The sequence below is a fragment of the Lynx rufus genome, unplaced genomic scaffold (assembly GCF_022079265.1).
Source record: "Lynx rufus isolate CCGP_SWC_20201006 ecotype Redwood Valley unplaced genomic scaffold, mLynRuf1.p SCAF_27, whole genome shotgun sequence".
NCBI classification, from domain to species: Eukaryota; Metazoa; Chordata; class Mammalia; order Carnivora; family Felidae; genus Lynx; species Lynx rufus.
The window spans coordinates 6,521,838-6,545,645 of NW_025814842.1; the positions used below are offsets into that span (position 1 = coordinate 6,521,838).

At 42.9% G+C, this 23,808-nt stretch overlaps 1 protein-coding gene across 6 annotated transcripts in view; it reads left to right on the plus strand.

The window, feature by feature from the left end:
• The first annotated feature begins 68 nt into the window (after nucleotides 1-68).
• The window catches only part of ZKSCAN5 (zinc finger with KRAB and SCAN domains 5), a 30,068-nt gene continuing 6,328 nt past the window's right edge, over nucleotides 69-23,808 (plus strand). The window contains exons 1-7 of one of the 6 annotated variants that reach the window (XM_047089249.1): nucleotides 69-596; nucleotides 1,304-1,823; nucleotides 6,451-6,589; nucleotides 11,440-11,522; nucleotides 11,802-11,937; nucleotides 17,987-18,601; nucleotides 22,090-23,769. In XM_047089249.1, coding sequence (XP_046945205.1) covers nucleotides 1,410-1,823; nucleotides 6,451-6,589; nucleotides 11,440-11,522; nucleotides 11,802-11,937; nucleotides 17,987-18,601; nucleotides 22,090-23,213 — 2,511 coding nt within the window. In that variant the 5' untranslated portion in view covers nucleotides 69-596; nucleotides 1,304-1,409 and the 3' untranslated portion in view covers nucleotides 23,214-23,769. Of the gene's footprint in view, nucleotides 597-1,303; nucleotides 1,824-2,005; nucleotides 2,114-6,450; nucleotides 6,590-11,439; nucleotides 11,523-11,801; nucleotides 11,938-17,986; nucleotides 18,602-22,089; nucleotides 23,770-23,808 lie in introns of those variants that run through there. The other 5 variants (XM_047089250.1, XM_047089254.1, XM_047089253.1 and 2 more) reach the window with 5 other exon arrangements.

The window sequence follows — 23,808 nt, forward strand, 5'->3', positions numbered from 1 at the left end:
GCCCCGTCCGGGGAGGTGCCCCAACTCCCCGCCGATTGGCCCACAGCCGCTCCGGGGCGGGGCCTGGGGCGGGCAGCTCCCGCCTGCTGCGAGGCGAGGACCTCCGGGATTCCTAGAGAGGACTCGGAAGTGCTCTCGGCGGTGGGATTGATGGCTCGACTCCGTTGGACAGGGAACGCTTGGACTTGCTTACTTCCGGCGAGGAAGTGTTGCGAAGTGTAGGCTTCGGTTTTCTCTCCGTTTGTAGGAAGAACCCTATCTTCCCAACCTGCTGCGAGAGCTTGGTCTTCCAGGAGAGCTCCCTGGGACTGGTGCCTTGAGGGAAGAGAATGGGTTTTGTATCCAGACGGGTATCCTGTGTCTAACCTTGACCGGCCCGTTTTCCGTGTCTTTGGGGTCAGGGGCGATTCAGAGGAATACAGGTCCCAATCTGTACTTGTAACTCAGCTTCTCTTCGGAACCAATGAAGTCTCCTGTTGGTCCGTCATGCTCTTGTGGCATGAAGGACAGGACCAGTTTTGACCATAATATTTTTGACCCGTGTTGTAAGTTTGGCTTGTAGTCAAAAGGAAAGACTGCGTCTGGACTACTTAGTAGTAAGTCTTGTCCTGTTATTTATATGAAATTTAATGCTCTTCACCATTAAAATTGTATTTGGTTAGACCTGATGTCAGAGTTTTGTTGCTCTTTACGTTTTTAAAAAATGTTTACTTGTTTATTTTGAGAGAGAGCGAGTGCATGAGCAGAGGAGGGCCAGAGAGAGAGGGAGTGAGAGAATCCCAAGCAGGCTCCACTCAGCTCGGAGCCGGTCGTCAGGCTCCATCTCACAACTGTGAGATCATGACCTGAACTGGAATCAAGAGTTGACACCTAACCGCTGAGCCCCCCGGGGGCGCCTCTTATTTAAATTTTTTAAACTTTGGAAATGTTCTGTATTAGTAGTTATTTTATGGGTGGAATGACAGCTATCTTGTCTATATTTTATTTTATTTAACATTTTTTTAACGTTTATTTATTTTTGAGACAGAGAGCATGAACAGGGGAGGGGCAGAGAGAGAGGGAGACACAGAATCTGAAACAGGCTTCAGGCTCTGAGCTGTCAGCACAGAGCCCGATGCGGGGCTTGAACTCATGGACCGTGAGATCATGACCTGAGCCGAAGTCGGTCGCTTAACCGACTGAGCCACCCAGGCGCCCCATATCTTGTCTATATTTTAAAGTAAATTACTCTGTTGAGTGGTCATCTTTAGTAGAGATGACCTCTTTGTCATCTCTTTGCTAATAATGCTTTCTAATGTATCAGTAGGTTGCACGCTAATGAAACTGCCCTTCAGAAGATTTTAAAGAGCAGAAACCAGATTTGATCTGTGTGACACAGCTAACCTGGAGAGACATCCCTCTGAGTTGGAATGATAATGACAGAGTCTGGGGAAGTTATAGACTTAGACCCTCCTGCTGAGACTTCACAGGAGCAAGAAGACCTTCTAATAGTGAAGGTGGAAGAAGAAGACTGTACCTGGATGCAACAGTACAACCCTCCAGTGTTTGAGACTTTTTACCAGCGCTTCAGGCACTTCCAGTACCATGAGGCATCAGGCCCCCGGGAGGCCCTGAGCCAGCTCCGGGTGCTGTGCTGCGAGTGGCTGAGGCCCGAGCTGCACACCAAGGAGCAGATCCTGGAGCTTCTGGTGCTGGAGCAGTTCCTGACCATCCTACCGGAAGAGTTCCAGACCTGGGTGAGAGAACATCACCCGGAAAGTGGAGAAGAGGCCGTGGCTGTGGTAGAAAATATACAGAGAGAGCTAGAGGAACGCAGACAACAGGTGAGTGGAAGAGGAGACATTAGAGCAATGAGGAAGGAGAGGAAGAGAGTTAAGTTGCTGCTGAGCAGGGGTGAGATTCTTAGCGCTCTGGTGCTTCATTCATATTCTTTTGTTCTCCTGGGATTAGGTACACTGTGGAGATTTCCTGCCACTCCAGCAAAGAGAAGCAGTATCCAGTGTGTTAACCTGGAGAAGACAGTCTGCGATTTAACTTATTTTTAAAATTACTGTATTTATCTTTTGATTGACATGATACAAAATTCAAAAGGTGCATAAGTTTGTTATGAAAAGTAAGTTTCCTCCCGCCTCTCCTTCTCTGGCTGCCTAGTTCTCTTCAGAGGCAACCACTGTCACCTGATACCTGTATATCCTTCCAGAGATCTACTTTCTTCTGTATGTATAAGTGGACGTGTGGATAATATGCTTTAAAAAGCCACAGATGTGGTTTAAATCACTGTGTACTTCTGCCTCTTGCTATTTGTTTATATCTTGGTTTGTTCCATGTTGGTGCAAACAGACCTGCCTCACTCCCGGAGACTGCTTATATTCCATCGTGTGGATGGATGTACCATAATCAAACTCCTGGTGAAGGCCATTTAGGTCATTCCTTTAGATTGTTTCTGAACGTAAATTTTGCTACAATGACTGTCCTTTATGTTCATCCTTAACTGTAGAATAATAAATGCTTAGAAGTCAGATTGTTGGCTCAGGGACTATGTGCATTTGTAATTTTGACAGCTGTTGAGAAGTTGCCCTTCAGAGAGGTTATACCAGTTTTTAGTCCCAGCTGCAGGGTGTGAGAGAAATTTTTTGCTCACAGCCTGATCACATGATGTTGCCCAACTTTTTGTCATCACCAGTCTGAAAGATGCAACATTCTACTTCTGTTAAATTTTAATATGCATTTCTCATATTATGAGTGAGTTTGACCACAGAATATGTATATGTATATACACATATATATGTTTCTTAATTTTTTAAAGTTTATTCATTTTTGAGAGAGAGAGAGAGCCCAAGCAGGGGAGGGGCAGAGAGAGAGAGAGGGGGGGCAAAGAATCCGAAGCAGGTTCCAAGCTCTGAGCTGTCAGCACAGGGCCTGATGTGGGGCTTGAACTCAAGAGCCATGAGATCGTGACCTGAGCCAACGTCGGTCACTTAACTGACTGAGCCGCCCAGGAGCCCCAACCACAGTATATATTTTAAAGGGTTACATGTGTACCCTTGTTTTTCCTTCTTGAAAATTAAGCTCTACAACAAATGTGGGGTTTGAACATGAACTTACAATGCCCAGTTCAAGAGTCACATGTTCCCCGACTGAGCCAGCCAGGCGCCCTGTGTGTGTCCCCTTTTTTGTGATTTATCTGTTTACATTATTTGCCTATTTGAAAAGTAAGCACTGTGTCTGTCATCTGAGGTGCAAGTTTATTTCTCCACCTTGTTTATCTTTGCTTATGGAGACTTTTGCATGGTTTTTTTTATTTTTATGTGGTCTGTTTATATCTTTTAATTTATGGTTTCTGAGTTTTGTGCCATACTTAGAAAGGCCTTCTCCACTAAAACATCATAAGAAAATTTTCTAATAGCCTCTTCTCAAGTTAAAAAAAATTTTTTTTGGTGCATGGTGTTTGGTATGGTTACAACTTTTTTCTCCCAGATGTCTGTCCAGTTGCCCCAGCAACTTGTAGAGAAATCCCTTTTTTCCTCACTCTAATTAAAATGCTGTCTTTATTACATACCAGATTTCTGCATGCATTTGGGTCTACTCACGGCCCTTTTTTTTTTTAATGTTCATTTATTTTTGAGAGAGAGAGAGCACGAGCATATGTGGGCACGTGTGAACAGGGGAGAGGCAGAGAGAGAAGAATGCAGAGAATCCCAAGCAGGCTCCATGCTGTCAATGCAAAGCCCTATGCAGGGCTTGAACCCATGAACCATGAGATCACAACCTGAGCCAAAATCAAGAGTTGGATGCTTAACCGACTGAGCCACCCAGGCGCCCCTGAATTTACTTATGTTCTTTTAATTGTTTTGTTGATCTTATTATCTGTTCACCTATCAGTATTTTAATTACTTGAGCTCTGTAAAGGGTTTTGATATGTGGTAGGGCTACTCTTCCTCCTTCCAAATATTTTCAATATTTTTTTTTTCCTTATAAACTTTAGAATTACTAATGTAGTTTTCAGCACTCCAAAAATCCTGTTGGGTTTTTTTGTTGTTGTTGTTGGGGTTGCAGTAAATCCTATGTTAATTTAAGGAAAATCAATATCTTTATTTAAATTTTTTTCTTACATTTTTGTTTTACATTTATTTATTTTTGAGAGACAGAAACAGAGTGTGAGCAGGGGAGGGGTAGAGAGAGAGGGAGACACAGAATCCGAAGCAGGCTCCAGGCTCCTAGCTGTCAGCACAGAGCCCAATGCGGGGCTCGAACCCACGAACCATGAGATCATGACCTGAGCTGAAGTTGGACGTTTAACCGACTGAACCACCCAGGCACCCCTAAAATATTTTTTTAATATTTATTTATTTTGAAAGTGAGAGAGAGGGAGCATAAGTGGGAAGGGGCACAGAGAGAGAGAGGGAGACACAGAATCTGAAGCAAGCTCCAGGCTCTGCACTGTTAGCACAGAGCCCGACGTGGGGCTCGAACCCACGAACCGTGAGACCCAAACCCGCGAACGGTGAGACCATGACCTGAGCGGAAGTCGGACACTTAACTGAAGGAGCCACCCAGGTGCCCCTAGGGAGAATCAATAGCTTTATGTTGTTACCTCTTCTTGTCTTTTCTTACTCATTTAACTTGACCCTCTACCTTCTTGTTGCTAGGGTCACACTCTCTTAAGCTTTAATGTTGTTGTTGTTGTTGTTGTTGTTATTGTTGTTAGAACAAAGAAACAAAATCATGAGGTCACAAGAGTTTGAAGCTAATTAAATTTCCATCATTCTTTAGAGCCATGGTGCTTCGGTGTAAGGTCTCAATCTCATTACTCTTTATCTCTGGGTAAGGGGTACGTTAACATTCCAGGACATTCTCAAGCTCTTCAAGTGGTTCAGCTCACTCCATGAGGGAAGTGGGCAGCAGAGGGAATTTTTCCTGACTCTCAGCCAGACCCTTGGCTGTACCGAATGTCCTCCAGATGGGAATGTCTGAATCTTTCTGTTCTGTCAGGACAGAAAGTAAAAGTTCATGGTGACATCTAGTTGCTTCTTTTTTAAGCCTAATTTGGGATATTAATAAAGAAACTTTGCCCTGCTTTTTTATAGTAATAAATACTCAAAAGTACGCTTAAAAACAAGAAGTATTTTTTAAGTAGAAGATTTGCAGCAGATATATGCATTTACCTCTAATTGTGATATACAGCCCATCTTTGGAAGGACACAGAGAAAAAAAAAATTCTTATTGGTATCAGGGATTTGAGGCCCATAGAGGGGATTTTCTTAAGGACTTCCATGGCTTGCTTTGTTTGCCTTTCTCTTTGTCTGCTGTCTGTGTCCCCAACATTGTTCCTCAACTTTATCTCCAGGAAGTTACTGTCTCTGGCAGGCCCTTTTCCCAAGCTTTAAACTTTACCCTTCTCCTTGGTTTCTGTGTCCCAGTCTCAGGGGACCTGAAGGGCTGCTTTGCTTCTTTGGTGCTGACGTGCCCTGCGACATGCTTGGCATCATCTTAACTCTTATTCTGAGCGGCTCCACAAGGACACACACACTTCCACGCAGAGTGATCTTTGCCACAACTGTTTTGCTGCCGCCTCTTAATGTAACTCCCGTACCACATTTCGCCAGTGCCAAGAGGGTTAAAATTTAAAGTGCTTTGAAACCTAAGGGAGGGGGAGAGGGGGGTGGCAATTCTGTCTCAATGCAGGATCTTATTACCTGCTAGGATGCTGCTGAGTTAGTAACTTCCAGAAAAGACGGATTGTGGAGACGGGTTGTGGCAGAGTAACTGCGTGTCCCCTAGGGTCGAGCAAGAGCCCAGAACAGAAACAAGGAGTACTTACTTAGCATGCTGGACAGGAACCAGCTCTTGTCTTAGTGTTGGTCTGTCTTGAACCTGGTCTGCTACGGAACTGAGTGTGGCTTCTTGAGCTCTATATTGACCTTGACAACTTGACTTCTCACTTCTCTCCCCTCTTCAGTAAACTTGACCTACCCTGGCCTTCTTACGGTTCCTTGACCACATCACACACCTATCTTCTACTTGAGAGTCTTTGCTTATGTTGTTCTCTTTGCCCAGAGCACTTCTTACTTTTCCCCTGGCAGGCTTCTTTTGCCCTGGAGCTGTTTACTTCAGTGACACTTTGTCGGACAAGCCTTCCTTGTCCGCCTTCTCTAAAGTAGGTTCTCATCTGTTATGTATTAGGGCACTACTTTCTTCTCCTTTCTAACATGTAACAGTCTGCAATCATGCATTTATTTGTGCATTGATATGTTTAATGGAAGTCATCTTTGACTGGAAAGAAACTGTGTTTGTTAAGCCACTGTCATGGCTTAAGCCATCAGTGTCTGGCTCGTTGTAAATGCACATTGTATATTTGGCAAAGGAGTGAATGGAAGAATAGTGTGAATTTACTGGATTCTTTCTTAGCCTTCTCTACAGTGTGCTGATTGGTGTGATTGTGCTTGTCAGATCGTGGTGTGTCCTGAAGTGCTTCCTCAGAAGATGGTACCACCTGGAGTTGTTCAGGAGTCCCCCAGCCACCAGCTCCTGTCTGTGGACCCCCCATCTGAACAGGAGCCTCAGAAGCCTCATCTTCTGGAGGAAAATGGTGAGGACCTACGATTCAGTGGAACAGATGGGGCTAGAGAGCGGGCATCCTGGTCTTATGGGTAAGCGGTATCTGTATGAGCGAGACTTTGGGCGGGTGGCCTTTCTGCATCTGGCAGCACTGTGAGGTTGGGAAGGGCTGGGGACCCAGAATTGAGTCCCTGGCATGCAGAGAGAGTGAGCTTGCAGGACGGCTAGGATGCGGTTCTGTTTGAAAGCCGTAATGCGGATGACGACAGTTCTAAGTACAGGCACTGTCAGAAGATCTACAGAAGTCTTTTACAAAAGTGTCATACTTGTTTTACAGCAGTTTTCCAACTCTGCACACGTTTTGTTATCTCACTGCTTATGTAAGAACGGCTCTCCAGTTTCTAATTGCATCCATTCATTTCTGGCTGCTCATTCACCCACCTTGAAGTCTTACTTCAAGCAGTTGCTTACCGTGACCTGTAGAGCGTTTGTTCTCTCCTTGTCTTTCTCTCCTTCCCTCCCCGCCTCTCAATTTTATCAACTTGTATTAAACATGTGAAGAAAGAAAAGTGAACTGCCAAGTATCTTATTTATGGTATGTGTCCACAGGTCTATAACCCTAACCAAACCCTTGCTATGAGATATATTTTAGGATTCAGAAACTTTCCGATTTAGTAAGGGAATATGACTTATATACCGTACATTACAGTACCAGCGGGATTTGAGGTGGGACTCCACAGTCACGCACATTAGTATTTCGCTAGTGAAATGTGTAAGTAAGGGGATTAAATCAAGACTTTAAATAGCTTCACATCAGTTCTGGTCAGGTTTTTCTGTCAAATTAGTTCAGTGTCTACCTTACTGAAAGGAAGGCTTTTGGTATTTGGAGCTTTGGGATTTCAGAATTGTGGAGAAAAGTGTCATGAACCTGTATTTCCAGGTTTGGCCCCTGGGTTTTTTCTTGGCTCCCTCTAGTGGTCAGGCCTTTCACTTTACATGCTCCAGGGCCCTGACCTTTTCCAGCTTTTCTTTCAGTGTGGGAGTGATGATAGAAACAGCAGCAGCAGGAATCACTTACGTTAGTGTTTACTACGTGTCCGCAAGTGTTCCAACTGCTTTACCTTTGGGAACTCATTAAACCTTCTGTTTACCAGAAAAAGTAGTCTTCACCGTTTACCATCTGGGGCCAATGGATCCTTTATATTATATATACATACACACACACACCTGTATACACACACTTACGTACATACGTATATATGTCATTTTACAGATCATTTACAGAAGAATCAAAGGCTAATAAAAAATAATTTTAAGGAACTTTTAATGAGAACTGAACCTTTTTATATCAAGTACATTTTGGTAATAGAAACATAAAAAAATGAAAGACCACTGTCACACAATACTATCCCTTTAGCAAAATGAATACTGTCGCTTTAGCAAAGTGGGATGGTCCAGGGTCTTGTTGCAAAATCTTGGCCTGATGAAGTCCTTCCTGTTGAATAATTCGCTTGGTGAGAATGTCATATTTCCTTTTCAAAATCTAGTGTTTATTGTTAATTCTTATGTTTGAGAAAAGTTACCTCTGATAGTATTTGTAGACTCCTTCGAAGATTTCCCCTCTGGGTTCAGTTTCGTCATTATTGTGTAGCATGTACTTCTCTGTTCTTCATATTGTCTTCTTACTTCATCTATTAAAAGTGCAATGTTATCTGCTGCACATTTTCTTCTCTTTGCTGATATGGGTGGAAAATGAAAAATTCTGAATTTTCAGTCATCCTCAGTGAGAGCTAAAAACAGGCGTCAAAGTCTTATACCTTCTTGATGATGATGCAAAGCCCTGGGCAGTGAATTTAATACTTGGAGAATAGTGAAGAATGATGATTTATTTCACTATTACATCATCCTAAGTATTTCTTTTATTCTCCTCTATTTTCTCATTATTTTAGTTTTTTTGCTATCATTGGGAATAATTAATGAGTAATATTTAGTAAACATGTGGTAATTCATAGGATGATGAATTAGAAAAATGTTTTATGATATAAGGAAAATAAGATCACTCAGATCTCAAAATCTACCCTAAATGTGTAGAAGAGTCCAATGGATCCATATAGAAATTACAAGACAGAATGAAGTTTATTCTGTTTTTTTTAATGTTTATTTATTTTTGGGAGAGAAAGACACAGAACATGAACAGAAGAAGGGCAGAGAGAGAGGGAGAGGCAGAATCTGAAGCAGGCTCCAGGCTCTGAGCTGTCAGCACAGGGTCCTACGTGGGGCTCGAACCCATGAACTGCAAGATCATGACTTGAGTTGAAGTCTGACGCTTAACCAACTGAGCCACCCAGGCGCCCCAGGTTTATTCTCTTTTTTAATAATACTAAGATAAATTTTCATTTTGTTCTTTAGTAGACCTCTAAAGAAATAAGTCATGTAATTCTAGTCTTTAAAAATAGTTAAAACTGTTCAAAAAAGAAACCCCCAATCCCAAATTGTGTCTAATACACCTAGTTGGCATATCAAGGGTTAATGCTTGCACTAACCCAGTGGAATAGCTACGACTGTTATACTCATGTTAGAAATGAAGCAGCTGAAGCCTAGAAAGGTGAGGTAATTCTTTCAAGGTCACAAAGCTGTTAAGTGGCAGAGCTGGGGTTCTAACCCCAGCAGTCAGCTCCAAATTTATACTTGTACCTTTCTGAGCTGGGCTGCCCTTGCCTTTCCACGAGTCCCTCCCAGGTGCAGACTCCTGTCCTCCGAAAATACTGTTCTCTTCCTTCTACTGGCAGCGTCTCATCATACCTTCTGTTCTAGGAGCTGCTTCTCTCCTCTGCCCTGTTAGCCAGCCCCAGTGTCTTTTTTTTTTTTTTTTTTTTTTTTTTTTGGCCAGTGTCTGCCTTCTGACAAAATTGCTATGTTTGTTTTGTGTTTGTTTTGGTTTTTGATTTTTACACACTGGATTCCTTATGCCTTTGAGAGCACCAAGGGCTGGTTTCCAGGCCCTGGGACTAAGTTGAGCTTGAGAGGGGCAAAGTCATTTGCTTAAAAGCTAAAGAAACAGAAGCTTTCATAGAAACTTCATAAAATCGGTGTATTTGTTTGGAATGTAATTATTATAATTATTCCAATTGTAATACTTAAAATCAAAATTGCTGTTTGAGTATAGACTACATTCATCCCTTTCTTCAAGTCTTACTTTGACTCTTTATAAATTTTTTTTTTTTTCCAACGTTTATTTATTTTTGGGACAGAGAGAGACAGAGCATGAATGGGGGAGGGGCAGAGAGAGAGGGAGACACAGAACCGGAAACAGGCTCCAGGCTCTGAGCCATCAGCCCAGAGCCCGACGCGGGGCTCGAACTCACGGACCGCGAGATCGTGACCTGGCTGAAGTCGGACGCTTAACCGACTGCGCCACCCAGGCGCCCCTTACTTTGACTCTTTAGCCACACTTCTGGTTTCAGATGCCATCTTGGTTTCTGGCTTTCATCTCTTAACCATTATGTCCTTTTTGTGTCATTGCCCATTACTTCCTAGTTCTTGGACGGAAGCAAGCTACATAAGCACATACATCTTTGGGATCAGGGAAACCATAGCAATGTCCAAACTGTCAGGCTGAAGGTTTATACTAGGTGAGTCTGTCCAAATCAGGGCATACATAGACAATGAGATCGTATGCACCATGAATCTTGGACAAAGAACAAGCAGAGGTGACAGCAGGGGGTCAGAAGGTCACCACCATCTAGAGATCAAATCCTCCAGGCATTGCACATGCAGTTCACTCTGCCTGGAAAGCACCCTCAACACCCTAACCATCCCCCCCCCCCCGCCCCCGCTACTTCCCAGAGTCACTTCTGTGGAAAGGCTTTCCTGATGCTCCCACCTCCCACTCTCCACTCCGTAGGTGCCCTGCCTCTGTGCTTCTATAGGAACTTGGGTGAATTTCAAGTATAACACTTTTACCCTGAGGAGGAAGTAAGTAAGGTTTATGTGTCTGCATTCCCTGCTAGACAGTGAAGTTTTTGGAAGGCAAGAATTGTTTTCTGCCTATTCTTTTTTTTTTAAATTTTTTTTTCAACGTTTTTTATTTATTTTGGGACAGAGAGAGACAGAGCATGAACGGGGGAGGGGCAGAGAGAGAGGGAGACACAGAATCGGAAACAGGCTCCAGGCTCCGAGCCATCAGCCCAGAGCCCGATGCGGGGCTCGAACTCACGGACCGCGAGATCGTGACCTGGCTGAAGTTGGACGCTTAACCAACTGCGCCACCCAGGCGCCCCGTCTGCCTATTCTTATAACACATGACTTAGTGCACACTAAATGGCTATCAATCGACCATGGTAACTTCTTGAAGGAAGAGAATGTGGGCTAAGGCCTTGCTAATGAAAGCGTGGCCCAGGAAGCAGCGCCAGCATCACCTGGCTTTGTTAAAAGCGTAGAATATGGGGGCCATTCCAGAACTTTTGAGCCAATCTGCCCTGTACCAAGACCTCCAGGTGATTTTGTTTGCACATTAAAATTTGAGAAGCCCTGGGCTCTCACTAGTGTTTCAGCTCCACAAAGATGTGGGACAGGTTATTCTTTGAGATGACCAGATTTGATCTTGGCAGAGCAGATTGAATCCCTTATAGGTGAACGGCACAGTCTGAGGTCACCAGCAGGGATTAGCCTGACCAGAGCAGGGAGTCTAGTTTTTTTGGGGGAAGGGTCAGTGTCGTTAGGTGTGGGAGGAGCCACAATGTAGAGGGTCTTGAGAGCCAAGTAGAAACATTTGGCCTTGCTGCAGCAGGGCCCCATTGTGGATTCTTGAGCAAAAGTGGAACATGCTGGCAATTGGAACTGGGTAAAGATATTCTGACACCTCTTTTTCTCCCCCCTCAGCCCTACCTGCTCTCCAAGTTCCTCCCCTTCCCCTGAAGGACAGCCAGGAGCTGACAGCCTCACTTCTCTCAGCTGGGTCCCAGGTGAGCCGGCGTCCCAGTGCCCGCAGTGAGGACCCGTGTCTGTTCTTGGACGAGGAGCTGCCCTAATCCTGACTCTTTATCAGGAGTTCTGTCTCTCACTACAGACTGGGCCCATCTTGGGTTCCTACTTGAATGTCTCTTCCTGTTCCACCCCATGTGCCCCTCTCCTCTTTGAAGCACAGTCCCTCCTCTGTTTTTTCCCTTCATGCTCCCACTTCTTCCCCTCACGCCAAATTTGCACATAGGGAATGGGAATTTAGTGGAGATCTCATGTTTCAGAAGTTGGTGAAAATTGAAGATGTGGCTGATGTGGCTGTATCCTTCATCCTGGAGGAATGGGGACATTTGGACCAGTCTCAGAAGTCACTCTATAGGGATGACAGGAAGGAGAATTATGGGAGTATTCCTTCCATGGGTAAGAATTATTTCATCTGCATGGATTAGGACATCTTCATTTTGTTACAAAGAGTATTTCTGGCACATCGTATAAAAGCATGTATGTTTTAATTACTATGACTTTGTTTATTTATTTATTTTTTTCTGTGAAAGAGTAAATCAGTGTTCCTGGTTTTTTGTTTTTTCTTATTCAGCTTATTCTGATTATTTCCATCTTAATTAGGGTATGATTGAAGTCTGATGATACTTAGGGGATAGTATTTAGAATCCAGCAAATGTTCTCTTTTTAGTGCTTTAAAATAAAAGAGCTCAATACTAACAGGTTTTGCGTTTTAACAAATTTGTAGTAGTCATTGTACTCTATTCCTTGACAAATTGAATAATTCTAACTGAATACTTCTCACTTGCAAAAACATCTCAGACTTTGCTGAATGGCCATTTATTAGAGTATATTTGACCCTTGAACAACATGGGGTTAGGTCCACCCCCCATGCAGTTGAAAGTCTGAATATAACTTCTGACTCCCCCAAAACTTAACTACTCAGAGCCTGTTGCTGACCTGAAGCCTTACTGCATAGTTTATGTATCATATACCATGTTTACTTATGTGAAAGTGAGCCAGAGAAAAGAAAATGTTATTAAAATCATAAGGAAGAAGAAATACATTCAGGGTCTGTTTTTATCAAGAGAAATCCATGTATAAGTAGACCTGCACGGTTCAAACGTGTGTTGTTCAAGGCTCTTCTGTAGGTATTACAGTGACTTTTCTCCAAGGCACAGGTGGCTAGTTGTTCACTCCATTTCCATTCTCAGATCACTGGTGCCCATTTCATGATGTTCACCTTGGCATCTACATTTTACATGTCCCATCCCTTCTTGAATTTGTGTCCCAAATGAGATTTTGAACCTGTTCCTAAATGACGATCCTGGAAACTGATCCTCTTTTATGCTGCCTAGAGCAATTATAAAAGTTTCAGCACTGTGGCAAGCATTTTGAAACTAACGGCTTTTCTGCTTTCGAATGAATTCTTTTAGAAGAACCACTATATATCAAGCACTCTAGTAGACTTTAGATGAAAGACATATATAATGCCAAATTTCCTTTTTTTTTTTTAAAGTTTATTATTTATTTAAGTAATCTTTACATCCAGCGTGGGGCTCACACCCATGACCCTGAGATCAAGAGTCACACCATCCTCTGAGCCAGCCGGGTGCTGCATATAATGCCAAGTTTCTTTTGAAAAGCATTATACCAGTTTATGTTGTCATAAGGGTTTTAGTTCACTTACAGGTTTTTATTTAAAAAGTAAAACTGGGGTGCCTGGGTGGCTCAGTTAGGCGTCTCCTTTCAGCTCCGGTCATGATCTCATGGTTTGTGGGTTCGAGCCCCACATCAGGCTCTCTGCTGTCCACACAGAGCCTGCTTCAGGCCTTCTGTCTCCCCCCACAATCCTCCCCCGCGCCTCCCTGCTCACACGCATGTTCTCTCTCTCTCTCAAAAATAAAAACTTTTTAAAAAATAAGCAAAATTGACTTCTGCTTTTTTAAATTTTACATTTCTTCTAATACTAGTGATATATATTTGTATTTTGACTTATTTGTACTGGCCCTCTGTGGCTTTATCTGTTCACATCTTGGGGGTTTTCATCTCAAGGAATTATTTATGCGGCACATATGTTATATGTAATGCAAATACTTTTTCAGTCTCTTTAAATTAAATGCCTCACTTGTCTAATTTCAGTCTGGTAGTATCATTTTATCTTTTTCAGTTACTTTGCAGGGATTTAATGGGTTTTAGGATTTCAGAACTTGGTACAGTTTTTTTTTTTAATATTTTCAATGTATGTTTATTTTTGAAGGCAAGAGAGAGACAGAGCGTGAGTGGGGGAGAGGTAAAGAGAGAGGGAGACACAGAATCTGAAGCAGGCTGTAGGCTCTGAGCTGTCAGTACAGAGCCTGACGCGGGGCTTGAATTCACAAGCCGTGAGATCGTGACCTGAGCTGAAGTTGGACGCCCAACCAACTGAGCCACCCAGGCGCCCCTATATAGTTCTTTTTTATACCATTCTCCAAGCAATTTTAAATTTGTACTTTCTGATTTTTTAAAAAATCTATTTGTTCATTACAACATATTTATAACTCTAGTATCTTCTTCTACATTAAGAACATGTTTGATGACTTCTGCCCCCTTAATAACATCTCTGGGAAGGCCGCATTAGATTATTTTCACACCAGTGTGTTCCTGATACCCTTGAGAAGGTCAAGGTTTTTTTTGCTTAATTTTTTAACGTTTATTATTTTTGAGAGACAGAGCATGAGCAGAGGAGGGGCAGAGAGAGAGAAAGGGAGACAAAAAATGTGAAGCAGGCTCCAGGCTCTGAGCTGTCAGCACGGAGCCCAATGTGGGGCTTGAACTCATGGACTGTGAGATCATGACCTGAGCTGAAGTCGGTTGCTTAACTGACTGAGCCACCTAGGCACCCAGAGAAGGTCAAGGTTTTAAAAGTATCCATCAGATCCAGAAATGAGATTTAAAAAAATAGATGTATCTTGGAAACAGCCATTTTGAGGAGTGTCAGGACATTGGGGAACAAAAGACAGTTTCTTTGTAGGTTGCAAAGGAATTTGAGAAAGCTATCATAAATAAACTTCCAAAAACATTGTGAAGGAAATGGGAAAGAGGGCTGATCAGTGCAAGAGTACACGCTTAGATGGATACATTAGTTTTGTATGTTTTCTTTGTCAATGGCAGATTTTTTTAATGTTTATTTTTTAATGTTTATTTATTTTTGAGAGAGAGAGACACACAGAGTACAAGTGGGGGAAGGGCAGAGAGAGAGGGAGACAGAATCCGAAGCAGGCTCCAGGCTCCAAGTGATCAGTACAGAGCCTGATGTGGGGCTTGAACCCACGAACCGTGAGATCATGACCTGAGCCAAAGTCGGACGCTTAACTGAGCCACCCAGGTGCCCCTTTAATGTTTATTTTTGAGAGAGAGTGTACAAGTGGGGGAGGGGCAGAGAGAGAGAGGGGGACACAGGATCTGAAGGGGGCTTTGCACTGACAGCAGTGAGCCCAGCAGGAGGCTCAAACTCACAAACCATGAGATCACGACCTGAGCCAAAGTTGGACGTTCAGCTGACTGAGCCACCTAGGTGCCCCGCAATGGAAAAGTTTTAAGCATACTTAAATGCAACTGGAAAAGAACTAGGAAGGAGTGAGTTTGAAACATTGAGACAAGGAAGAACAGATCATTGATGAGGGCAGTCCCTGGAAAACAGGATGGCATGAGGAGGTCCAAGATCCAGAAGGAAGGCTTGGCCTCGGCCAGGGAGAGAGAGACACCTCTTCTACCAAGAGGCAATGGGAGGATGACAGAGGAAGGCTGCCAGCAAGTTTTTGATTGCGGCTGTAGGATGTTCAAGGAGCACTGGAGTGGATAGCTTTGACTCTGAAATAGGAGACAGTCACCTGTTGAGAATGAGCAGGTGATGGAGGAAGTGGTGAAGTAGAGGTTCGTGTGCAGTGGAGAACTTTGGTTTGGAAAAGGGTGTACATGCACGTACTAAAACATTCTGCAATAGTATGAATGGGTATAAGGTGAAAAGTGAGTCACCTACTCCGATCCTCAATCTTTTGGTTTCCCTCAAAGAGGCAATGACTGTTGCCAGTTTCTGGATTGTATCTCTAAACATAGTCTGTGTATATGTGAGTTTTTGCAAAAATGATAGCATACCATACACACTACTTTTTAAGTAACAGTGATATATCTTGGGGGCCACGGTGGAGAGATATTTTGATGTAGCTGAAGAGAAAAATGATCAGGGAAAGGAGCCATCCTTAGGAATGTAGAATGCCAGACAGGGCACTGGTAAGGTTGAAGAATCTGTAAAGCACCAAATCTGCCTGATTGGGTGTTTTTGTCTACACCCCACCCCCCACCATTGCATTACTTACCAGCTGGGCATAGCACTGAGCGAGGAGCACAGTTCTCTGTCAAATACAGAAATAAATCAGGAGAATCAACAGAAAGCTTATCATGTATGTGGAGAAGAAATGGGGAAAGAGGAAAAAAGCAAATCTAAACCCATTTATGTACCAACCCGTATAATCGCCTTCTCTGGAAAAGGGCAGTTAATAGTACCAAAGAGGTGTGTTGGGCTAGTCTGATTTTTCAAATTTGCCACTGGAAAAAGAAAGCCATGAGCTTTTTTGACTTGTTGGAAGGGAGAGAATTCTAATAATACAGTTAGCCTAAGCAGATGTGAATAAAAGAAAAAGTATTACTGGGATGATGGAGATTACCTGCCTATTTAAGTGGGCAGGAAAAAAACGTGTTGAAGGTCTGGTTTTGTGATAGAATTTGTTTTGATTATATGTTTGTTTCTACTATTAATGTTTTTTTTTAGGAAGAGAATTAAGTAAAAGGAATTATAAGAAATTAAAATCAAAATTTTCTTTATGGTATAAGAATTATAACTTCTCACTGTGTCAAAAAAGGATAGTGATAGTATCTACCTCAAAAGGTCATTGTAAGGATTAAGTGCCATAAAATTGAAAAGCACTTAAAGGCACAGTGCCTGGTCCACAGTATGCATTCAGCAAATATTAGCTCTTATTACCATCATTCTGTAATATTTGAAAACAACTTTTCTGTTTATAAAAAAAAATCTTATTAGAAAGCTCTTCATAGGCTATGATCTCTCTCTCTCTCTCTCTCTCTAGCATATAAAGAATAATATTCCCTGTTTTTTAATGATGGAAGATTTGTCTGTGCAAAGCATATTAAATGTCGGTGCTTCAAGTGAAGTGTAGGTTGCTGATCCAGTTGCCCAGGGACATGATTGCCATGTGTTCAGCATCTGTACTCACTAATGACTATTGGATGTTAAGCTAGCTTTTGACAGTAGTAGATTCTTCTCTGGGTATAGAAAGAATATCTTTTTTCCTTTATACTAATTCATACCAAACTGAGATTCTTTGGGGATTAAAAAAGCTGGAAATATCTTTCTTCTCCAGGCTATGAAGAAACAGGAAGAAGAAGGTGAATTTTGGGTTTGCTGCATAACCCAATAATCACATTTTATTAGGAATATTTATTTATTGGGGCGCTGGGTGGCTCAGTCGGTTAAGCGTCCGACTTTGGCTTAGGTTATGATCTCATGGCTTGTGAGTTTGAGCCCTGCGTCGGGCTCTGTACTGACAGCTCAGAGCCTGGAGCCTCCTTCTGATTCTGTGTCTCCATCTCTCTTTCTGCCCCTCTCCCACTCACGGGCTCTCTCTCAAAAATAAACATAAAAAATTTTTATTTATGTATGTATGTATGTATGTATTTATTTATTCATTCTTGAGAGAGAGAGGCAGGGTGTGAGCAGGGGAGGAGCATAGAGAGAGGGAGACACAGAATCTGAAGCAAGCTCCAGGCTCTGAGCTGTCAGGACAGAGCCTGATGTGGGGCTCGAACTCACAAACTGCGAGATCATGACCTGAGCCGAAGTTGGACACTCAACCAACTGAGCCACCCAGGCGCCCCTAAAAAAAATTTTTTTAAAGGAATATTTATTTATTTATTTCTAAGTTTATTTATTTATTTTAAGAGAGAGAGTGTGAGTGGGGGAGGAGCAGAGAGGGAGAAAGAGAATCCTAAGCAGGCTTTGTGCTCTCAGCATGGAACCTGACACAGGGCTCAATCTCACAACCCTGGGATCATGACCTGAGCCGAATTCAAGAATCGGATATTAACTGACTGAGCCACCCAGGCACCCCTTATTAGGAATATTTAATACTGCACAGATATGCACAAACAGGTACTGTAAATACCACACCAAGAGGATATCACCTTCATTAAATAGAATGACTGGTCTCCCAGTCATCTGTTTGATGCAACTCTTCGTCCCCCCGCCTGTTTCTTCTTGAGGAATCTTCATCCCATCTCTGTGGCATAAGGCTGCCTTTACCAAGTCATGCATTGCTAGCATGTGTTGCTTTCGTAATTACCTGTATCTCTCATTTTCTTTCTTCCAGTATGGAAAATAGCTAATTTTTCCATTTTCCTTCTATCATTTCAGATTATGAGTCTAGGAATGACAACGTGGAACTCACGGTAAAGCAGATTTCTGATGATGCTGAAGCCCACTGGATGACGTCGGCAAGCACCGAAAGAAATGTTCCCCAGAGTCAAGGGTTTGGAGAAGTTAGTGACCTTCACGGCATGGTAGAAAGGTGGCAGGTAAACCCCGCTGTGGGGAAATCAAGGCAGAACTCTTCCCAGAAAAGAGATCTTGGTGCCATCACAGATGCTAACCGTAAGCAAAATACAAGCACAAGTGGTGAGAGAGGTCACAAATGTAACGATTGTGGTAAATTTTTCCTTCAAGCCTCAAACTTCATTCAACATCGGCGAATCCACACTGGAGAAAAACCGTTTAAGTGTGGTGAATGTGGGAAAAGCTACAATCAGCGTGTGCACCTGACACAGCATCAGCGTGTCCACACTGGCGAGAAACCATACAAGTGTCAGGTGTGCGGAAAAGCCTTCCGCGTGAGCTCGCACCTTGTCCAGCATCACAGTGTGCACAGTGGGGAGAGACCCTACGGATGTACCGAGTGTGGGAAAAACTTTGGCCGGCACTCCCATCTGATTGAGCACCTGAAGCGCCACTTCAGAGAGAAATCCCAAAGATGTATGTAATCAGCACTTGGTGTTTGGAGAATAAATGCAGGCAAAAATGGTTTTCTTAGCTTAGAGCAGCAGGACAGATGGGTTGTGTACTGGGGACAGTAGCTAAGGGGCAGAGATCATCGTCCATTTTGTTACGATTTATGTTGTAACTCATTGTCCAATTAGTACGCAAAATTCTATGTCCTCTCCACCGTCCCCACAACTTCCCTCTTCCCAGAGGTACCTGCTTTCAGCTCTCTTGCCTGTTTCTTAATTCTGTATTTGCAAAAATACGGCTATTGCCTGACTCACCAATTTTATTTATTTTTTAATTTTTTAAAAACATTTATTTACTATTGAGAGAGAGAGACACAGAGCATGAGCATGGGAGGGACAGAGAGAAGGGAGACACAGAATCCGAAGCAGGCTCTAGGCTCTGAGCTGTCAGCACAGAGCCTGATGTGGGGCTTGAACTCACAAACTGCGCGATCATGACCTGAGCCGAAGTTGGGCGCTTAACCGACTGGGCCACTCAGGCGCCCCTGACTCACCAATTTTAAATGTTATCTTTTTCCTTTCTGTTGTAGTAAATGAGGGTTTTGGCTCTCTTGCATGCTTCCTTCCCTCTTTCCCTTTTTCCCAATTTAGACTATTTTACTTATTTTAAAACAATAAAGTAATCCTAGAATAGGAAGTTTGGAGGAAAAAAAGCAGGAGGAAAAAAAAATCACTCATAATCCCACCATCCTAACTAATATAACTGGTATTCTCTAGCATGTTTCCTTCTATTTTTTCATAAGCTTATCATTTTAATTTTTTTAATGTTTTTATTTATTTTTGAGAGAGAGAGCACAAGTGGGGAGGGGCAGAGAGAGAGGGAGACACAGAATCTGAAGCAGGCCCCAGGCTCTGAGCTGTCAGCACAGAGCCCGACACGGGGCTTGAACTCACGAATTGCGAAATCATTACCTGAGCCAAAGTTGGACACTTAACCGACTGAGCTACCTAGGCACCCCTCATAAGCTTATTTTTATGTAGGTGTACTTGTAGAGTACAGTTAAATATTAGACACACATTGTTCTGTGTGGCTCAGCCCTCGTTTGTTATTTCTTTTTTTTTTTTTAATTTATTTTGAGAGAGAGAGAGAGAGAACACACGTGCATGTGCGTGCATGTACCAGCACGGTAGGGACAGAGAGAGAGGGAGAGAGAGAATCCTAAGCAGGCTGCGTGCTGTCAGCGCAGAGCCTGATGTAGGGCTCAATTCCAGGAACTGTGAGATTATGACCCAAACTAAAATCAAGAGTTGGACGCTTAACCAACTGAACCACCCAGGTGCCCCACCTGTTTGTTATTTCTGACAAGCTGCCACTCTGTGGGCACATCAACACTTAATTGTTCCTCAGTTGAACTTTTAATTTTTTCTCTTTTGTCCTGATAACTGTACCTGTGCCTTTTTTTAAATATTTAAGATTATTTCCTTATAGTAGATGCCCAGAAGTGGAATTAGTGGATGAAAGGCCAAAAACATTTTTATGGGTCTTGATAAATATTGCCAAATTGCTTTTTCAAATAGTGACCCCTATGAGAGTGTCAGTTTTACTAAATTTCTCCCAGCGTTATCAGAAAAAGAAGTTTTTTTTTTTTTAACAAAAACACAAATTGAGTAAGCAAAAGAGAAGTCTTTGCTGTTTTCATTTTCATTAATTTGGTTATCAGTAAGGTTGAGCAATTTTTCCTATTTACTTATTTTTTTTTTTGTTAACTATTCAAGTGACATTAAACTTATATGAGATCACTGTCACCTATGCTGTGAACTTAAAGGCTCCTCTTAATATTTGTCACATGACTCTTAAAACTGTCTTATAAGTATTTATTTTTAAATTCTGCCTTTGGGGTGCCTGGGTGGCTCAGTCAGTTAGGTGTCTGACTCTTGATCTCAGCTCAGGTCTTGATCTCAGGGTCGTGAGTCCAAGCCCTGCATTGGGCTCTGCGCTGGGTGTGAAACCTACCTAAAAAAAAAAAAAAAAAAAAAAAGTAATAATAATAAATGAGTGAATGAATGAATGAAAGAATTCTGCTTCTGATGTCCCCAAGCCCAGCTACCTGTCATTCACATTAACAGTCACCACCACCTTTTCCATCATGCAGTAGAAGTTTATGAAGTTCACAATGTCTTTAAAGTTGAGTTGACCTTAGCTATCTCCTCGGCTGGTTCTATCCCTTCTGCTTGGTGGATTCCTCATTGGGGGAATCCATCCAGTAGCACTCCAGACCTGGAAAGCATTTATTTTAAAATAGTCTCTTTTCAGGGTGCGTGGGTGCCTCGGTTGAGCGTCCAACTTTAACTCAGGTCATGGTCTCATGGTTTGTGAGTTCAGCCCCACATTGGGTTTTCTGCTATCAGCATGGTGCCCACTTCAGATCCTCTGTCCCCATCTCTCTGCACCTTCCCTGCTTGTGCGGTCTCTCTCTCTCTCCCTGTCAAAAATAAATATAAACACTAAAATACAATAATAGAGTCTCTTTCCTTTTGTATCTTTTCTGCAGTTGTTCTTATGACTAATTTCCTATTAACACTCCCTACCCCTGCCCCCAGCATTTTTTTTTTTTTAACGTTTATTTATTTTTGAGACAGAGAGAGAGCATGCACGGGGGAGGGTCAGAGAGAGGGAGACACAGAATCTGAAACAGGCTCCGGGCTCTGAGCTGTCAGCACAGAGTCCGACGTGGGGCTCGAACTCATGGACCGCGAGATCATGACCTGAGCCGAAGTCGGCCGCTTAACCGACTGAGCCACCCAGGTGCCCCTCCCCCAGCATTTTTTGATCAAAAGAGGATATTTTGCGTGCTCATTCAGCCATAATTATGGAGAGCCTGTAGTGCTGGTCTCGGTGGGGGGGGGGGGGAGCGGGGGCAGGCAGGAGCGGACAAGAAAGGCAGTGAGCATTCACAGGTTCAAGCTGTGGGGGAGGGGGAAACTGCAGATGTAGTGATGGCTAAGGGCGAAGAGAGTGGAGATTGATGTCTCACCTACCCTCTTGACAGTAGTTTTTCCTGACTCGTTTCTCTTTTGCCCTGGCTCCTATTCAGGTGTTCTTTCCAATTCTATATCCCCCTCATAATCCTTTGCTCCCCATTCCTCCAGTTTTTGTCTGCTTGCTCCATCCAGCTGTGTTTTGTTCTGTCTCATTCTGTCTGCCTGACCCATGTTTGCATTTCAGAATGCCTCTCTCTCCTTCCTGTATAGTCAAAGTGTGGTACTCACGTTAGCGATAGCCTAGCCTTGGCCATCCTCACCACCCTGCTTAGTGAGCCCCTTCATCTCCTTCTTTTCAGTGGACAAATACCAAAAGTTCTTTCACTCCCGCTGGCTCAGGCATATACACGTATCCCCTTTTGTCACTGCCCTTCCATCGTGGTTTCACCTGATTATCCTCTTTTTCCTGGCAGCGTATCCTTCTTCTATAAAAGAACTGGTGCCATCTGCATTTCCTCTTTATTCTTTCAGGCAGTGACAAAAGAAGTAAGAATACAAAATTGAATGTTAAGAAGAAAATTTCAGAATTTTCAGAAGCAGACGTGGAACTATCAGGAAGAATCCAAAGGAATGCTTCTCAAGTGCAAGATTTTGGAGAAGGCCATGAACATGCAGGCAAGTTGGATAGAAAGCAGGGAGTTCCCATGAAAGAGATACTAGGACAGCCTTCTTCAAAGAGGATAAATTTCAGCGAAGTCACATACGTGCACAAAAAATCATCCACAGGAGAGAGACCACATAAATGTAATGAATGTGGAAAAAGCTTCATTCAGAGTGCACATCTGATTCAACATCAGCGAATACACACGGGGGAGAAGCCATTTAGGTGCGACGAATGTGGGAAAAGCTACAATCAGCGTGTGCATCTGACTCAGCATCAGCGGGTCCACACTGGTGAGAAACCCTACACCTGTCATTTATGTGGGAAAGCATTTAGAGTGAGGTCTCATCTTGTTCAGCATCAGAGTGTGCACAGCGGGGAGAGACCCTTTAAGTGTAATGAGTGCGGCAAGGGCTTTGGGAGGCGGTCACACCTTGCTGGGCATCTGAGACTCCACTCTAGAGAGAAATCCCATCAGTGCCATGAATGTGGAGAAATCTTTTTTCAGTATGTTAGCCTCATTGAACATCAGGTGCTCCACATGGGTCAGAGAAATGAAAAAAATGGCATTTGTGAGGAAGCATATAGTTGGAACTTGACAGTGATTGAAGATAAGAAGATTGAGTTACAAGAGCAGCCTTATAAGTGTGATATCTGTGGCAAAGCCTATAGTTATAGTTCAGACCTTATTCAGCATTACCGAACTCACACTGCAGAGAAAACCTATAAATGTGATATATGTAGAGACAACGTTGGCCAGTGTTCCCACATAAAACATCAAAAACCCTACTCCAATGTGAAATCCCATCAATGTCATGAATGTGGCAGAGCCTTCACTCTGAAGTCCCATCTTAATCAGCATCAGAGAATCCATACTGGTGAGAAACCCTTTCAGTGTAAAGAGTGCGGAATGAGTTTCGGTTGGAGTTGCAGCCTCTTTAAACATCTGAGAAGTCATGAGAGGACAAATCCCATAAATACCTTAAGTGTCTAGATGTTTCTGGTGTAGAACAGCTCTTACTCAAGTTTAGGAAAGCCTTCCTAAGGGAAACCTTACTTCTATATTGAATGTAATAACAACAACTTCAAACATTTTCTCCAGCATAACCGTCAAACCTACTGATATGTTGAAATCCTTCAGTTAGAACTTAGGGACGCTGGAGAATCCACAATAAATAGATATGTTTGCTTTCCCCATCAAGAAATGCTTTTGTTAGCAGCTTCATGCTTAAGGATCTAGACAAGAGAGCACCCATGGATAATGGTGGATGAAGGAAAGCCTTGAGATGACACTCATTCTTCTGTTGAATCTCAGAACGTTGACACTGAGAAAAGCCTCATGAATGCAGTAGAAATAAGCTTTATTTGTAGTTTCTGCCTTGTTTGACAGCTTCTTCAGGGAAGAACACAGTGAAGGGAAGAGAGAACTCTAAAGCATGATAGCTATTCTGGTACCTCAGCAACCAACCTTTTCTAGAAATGATTATCCCAGCCACTAGAATGCTCCAGCCATTGTTCTCATCTTGAGTATTAAAGCCTTTGAAAAGAAATCGACTTAAGGTATTTATATTCTGGCAAAATTGGGGTTC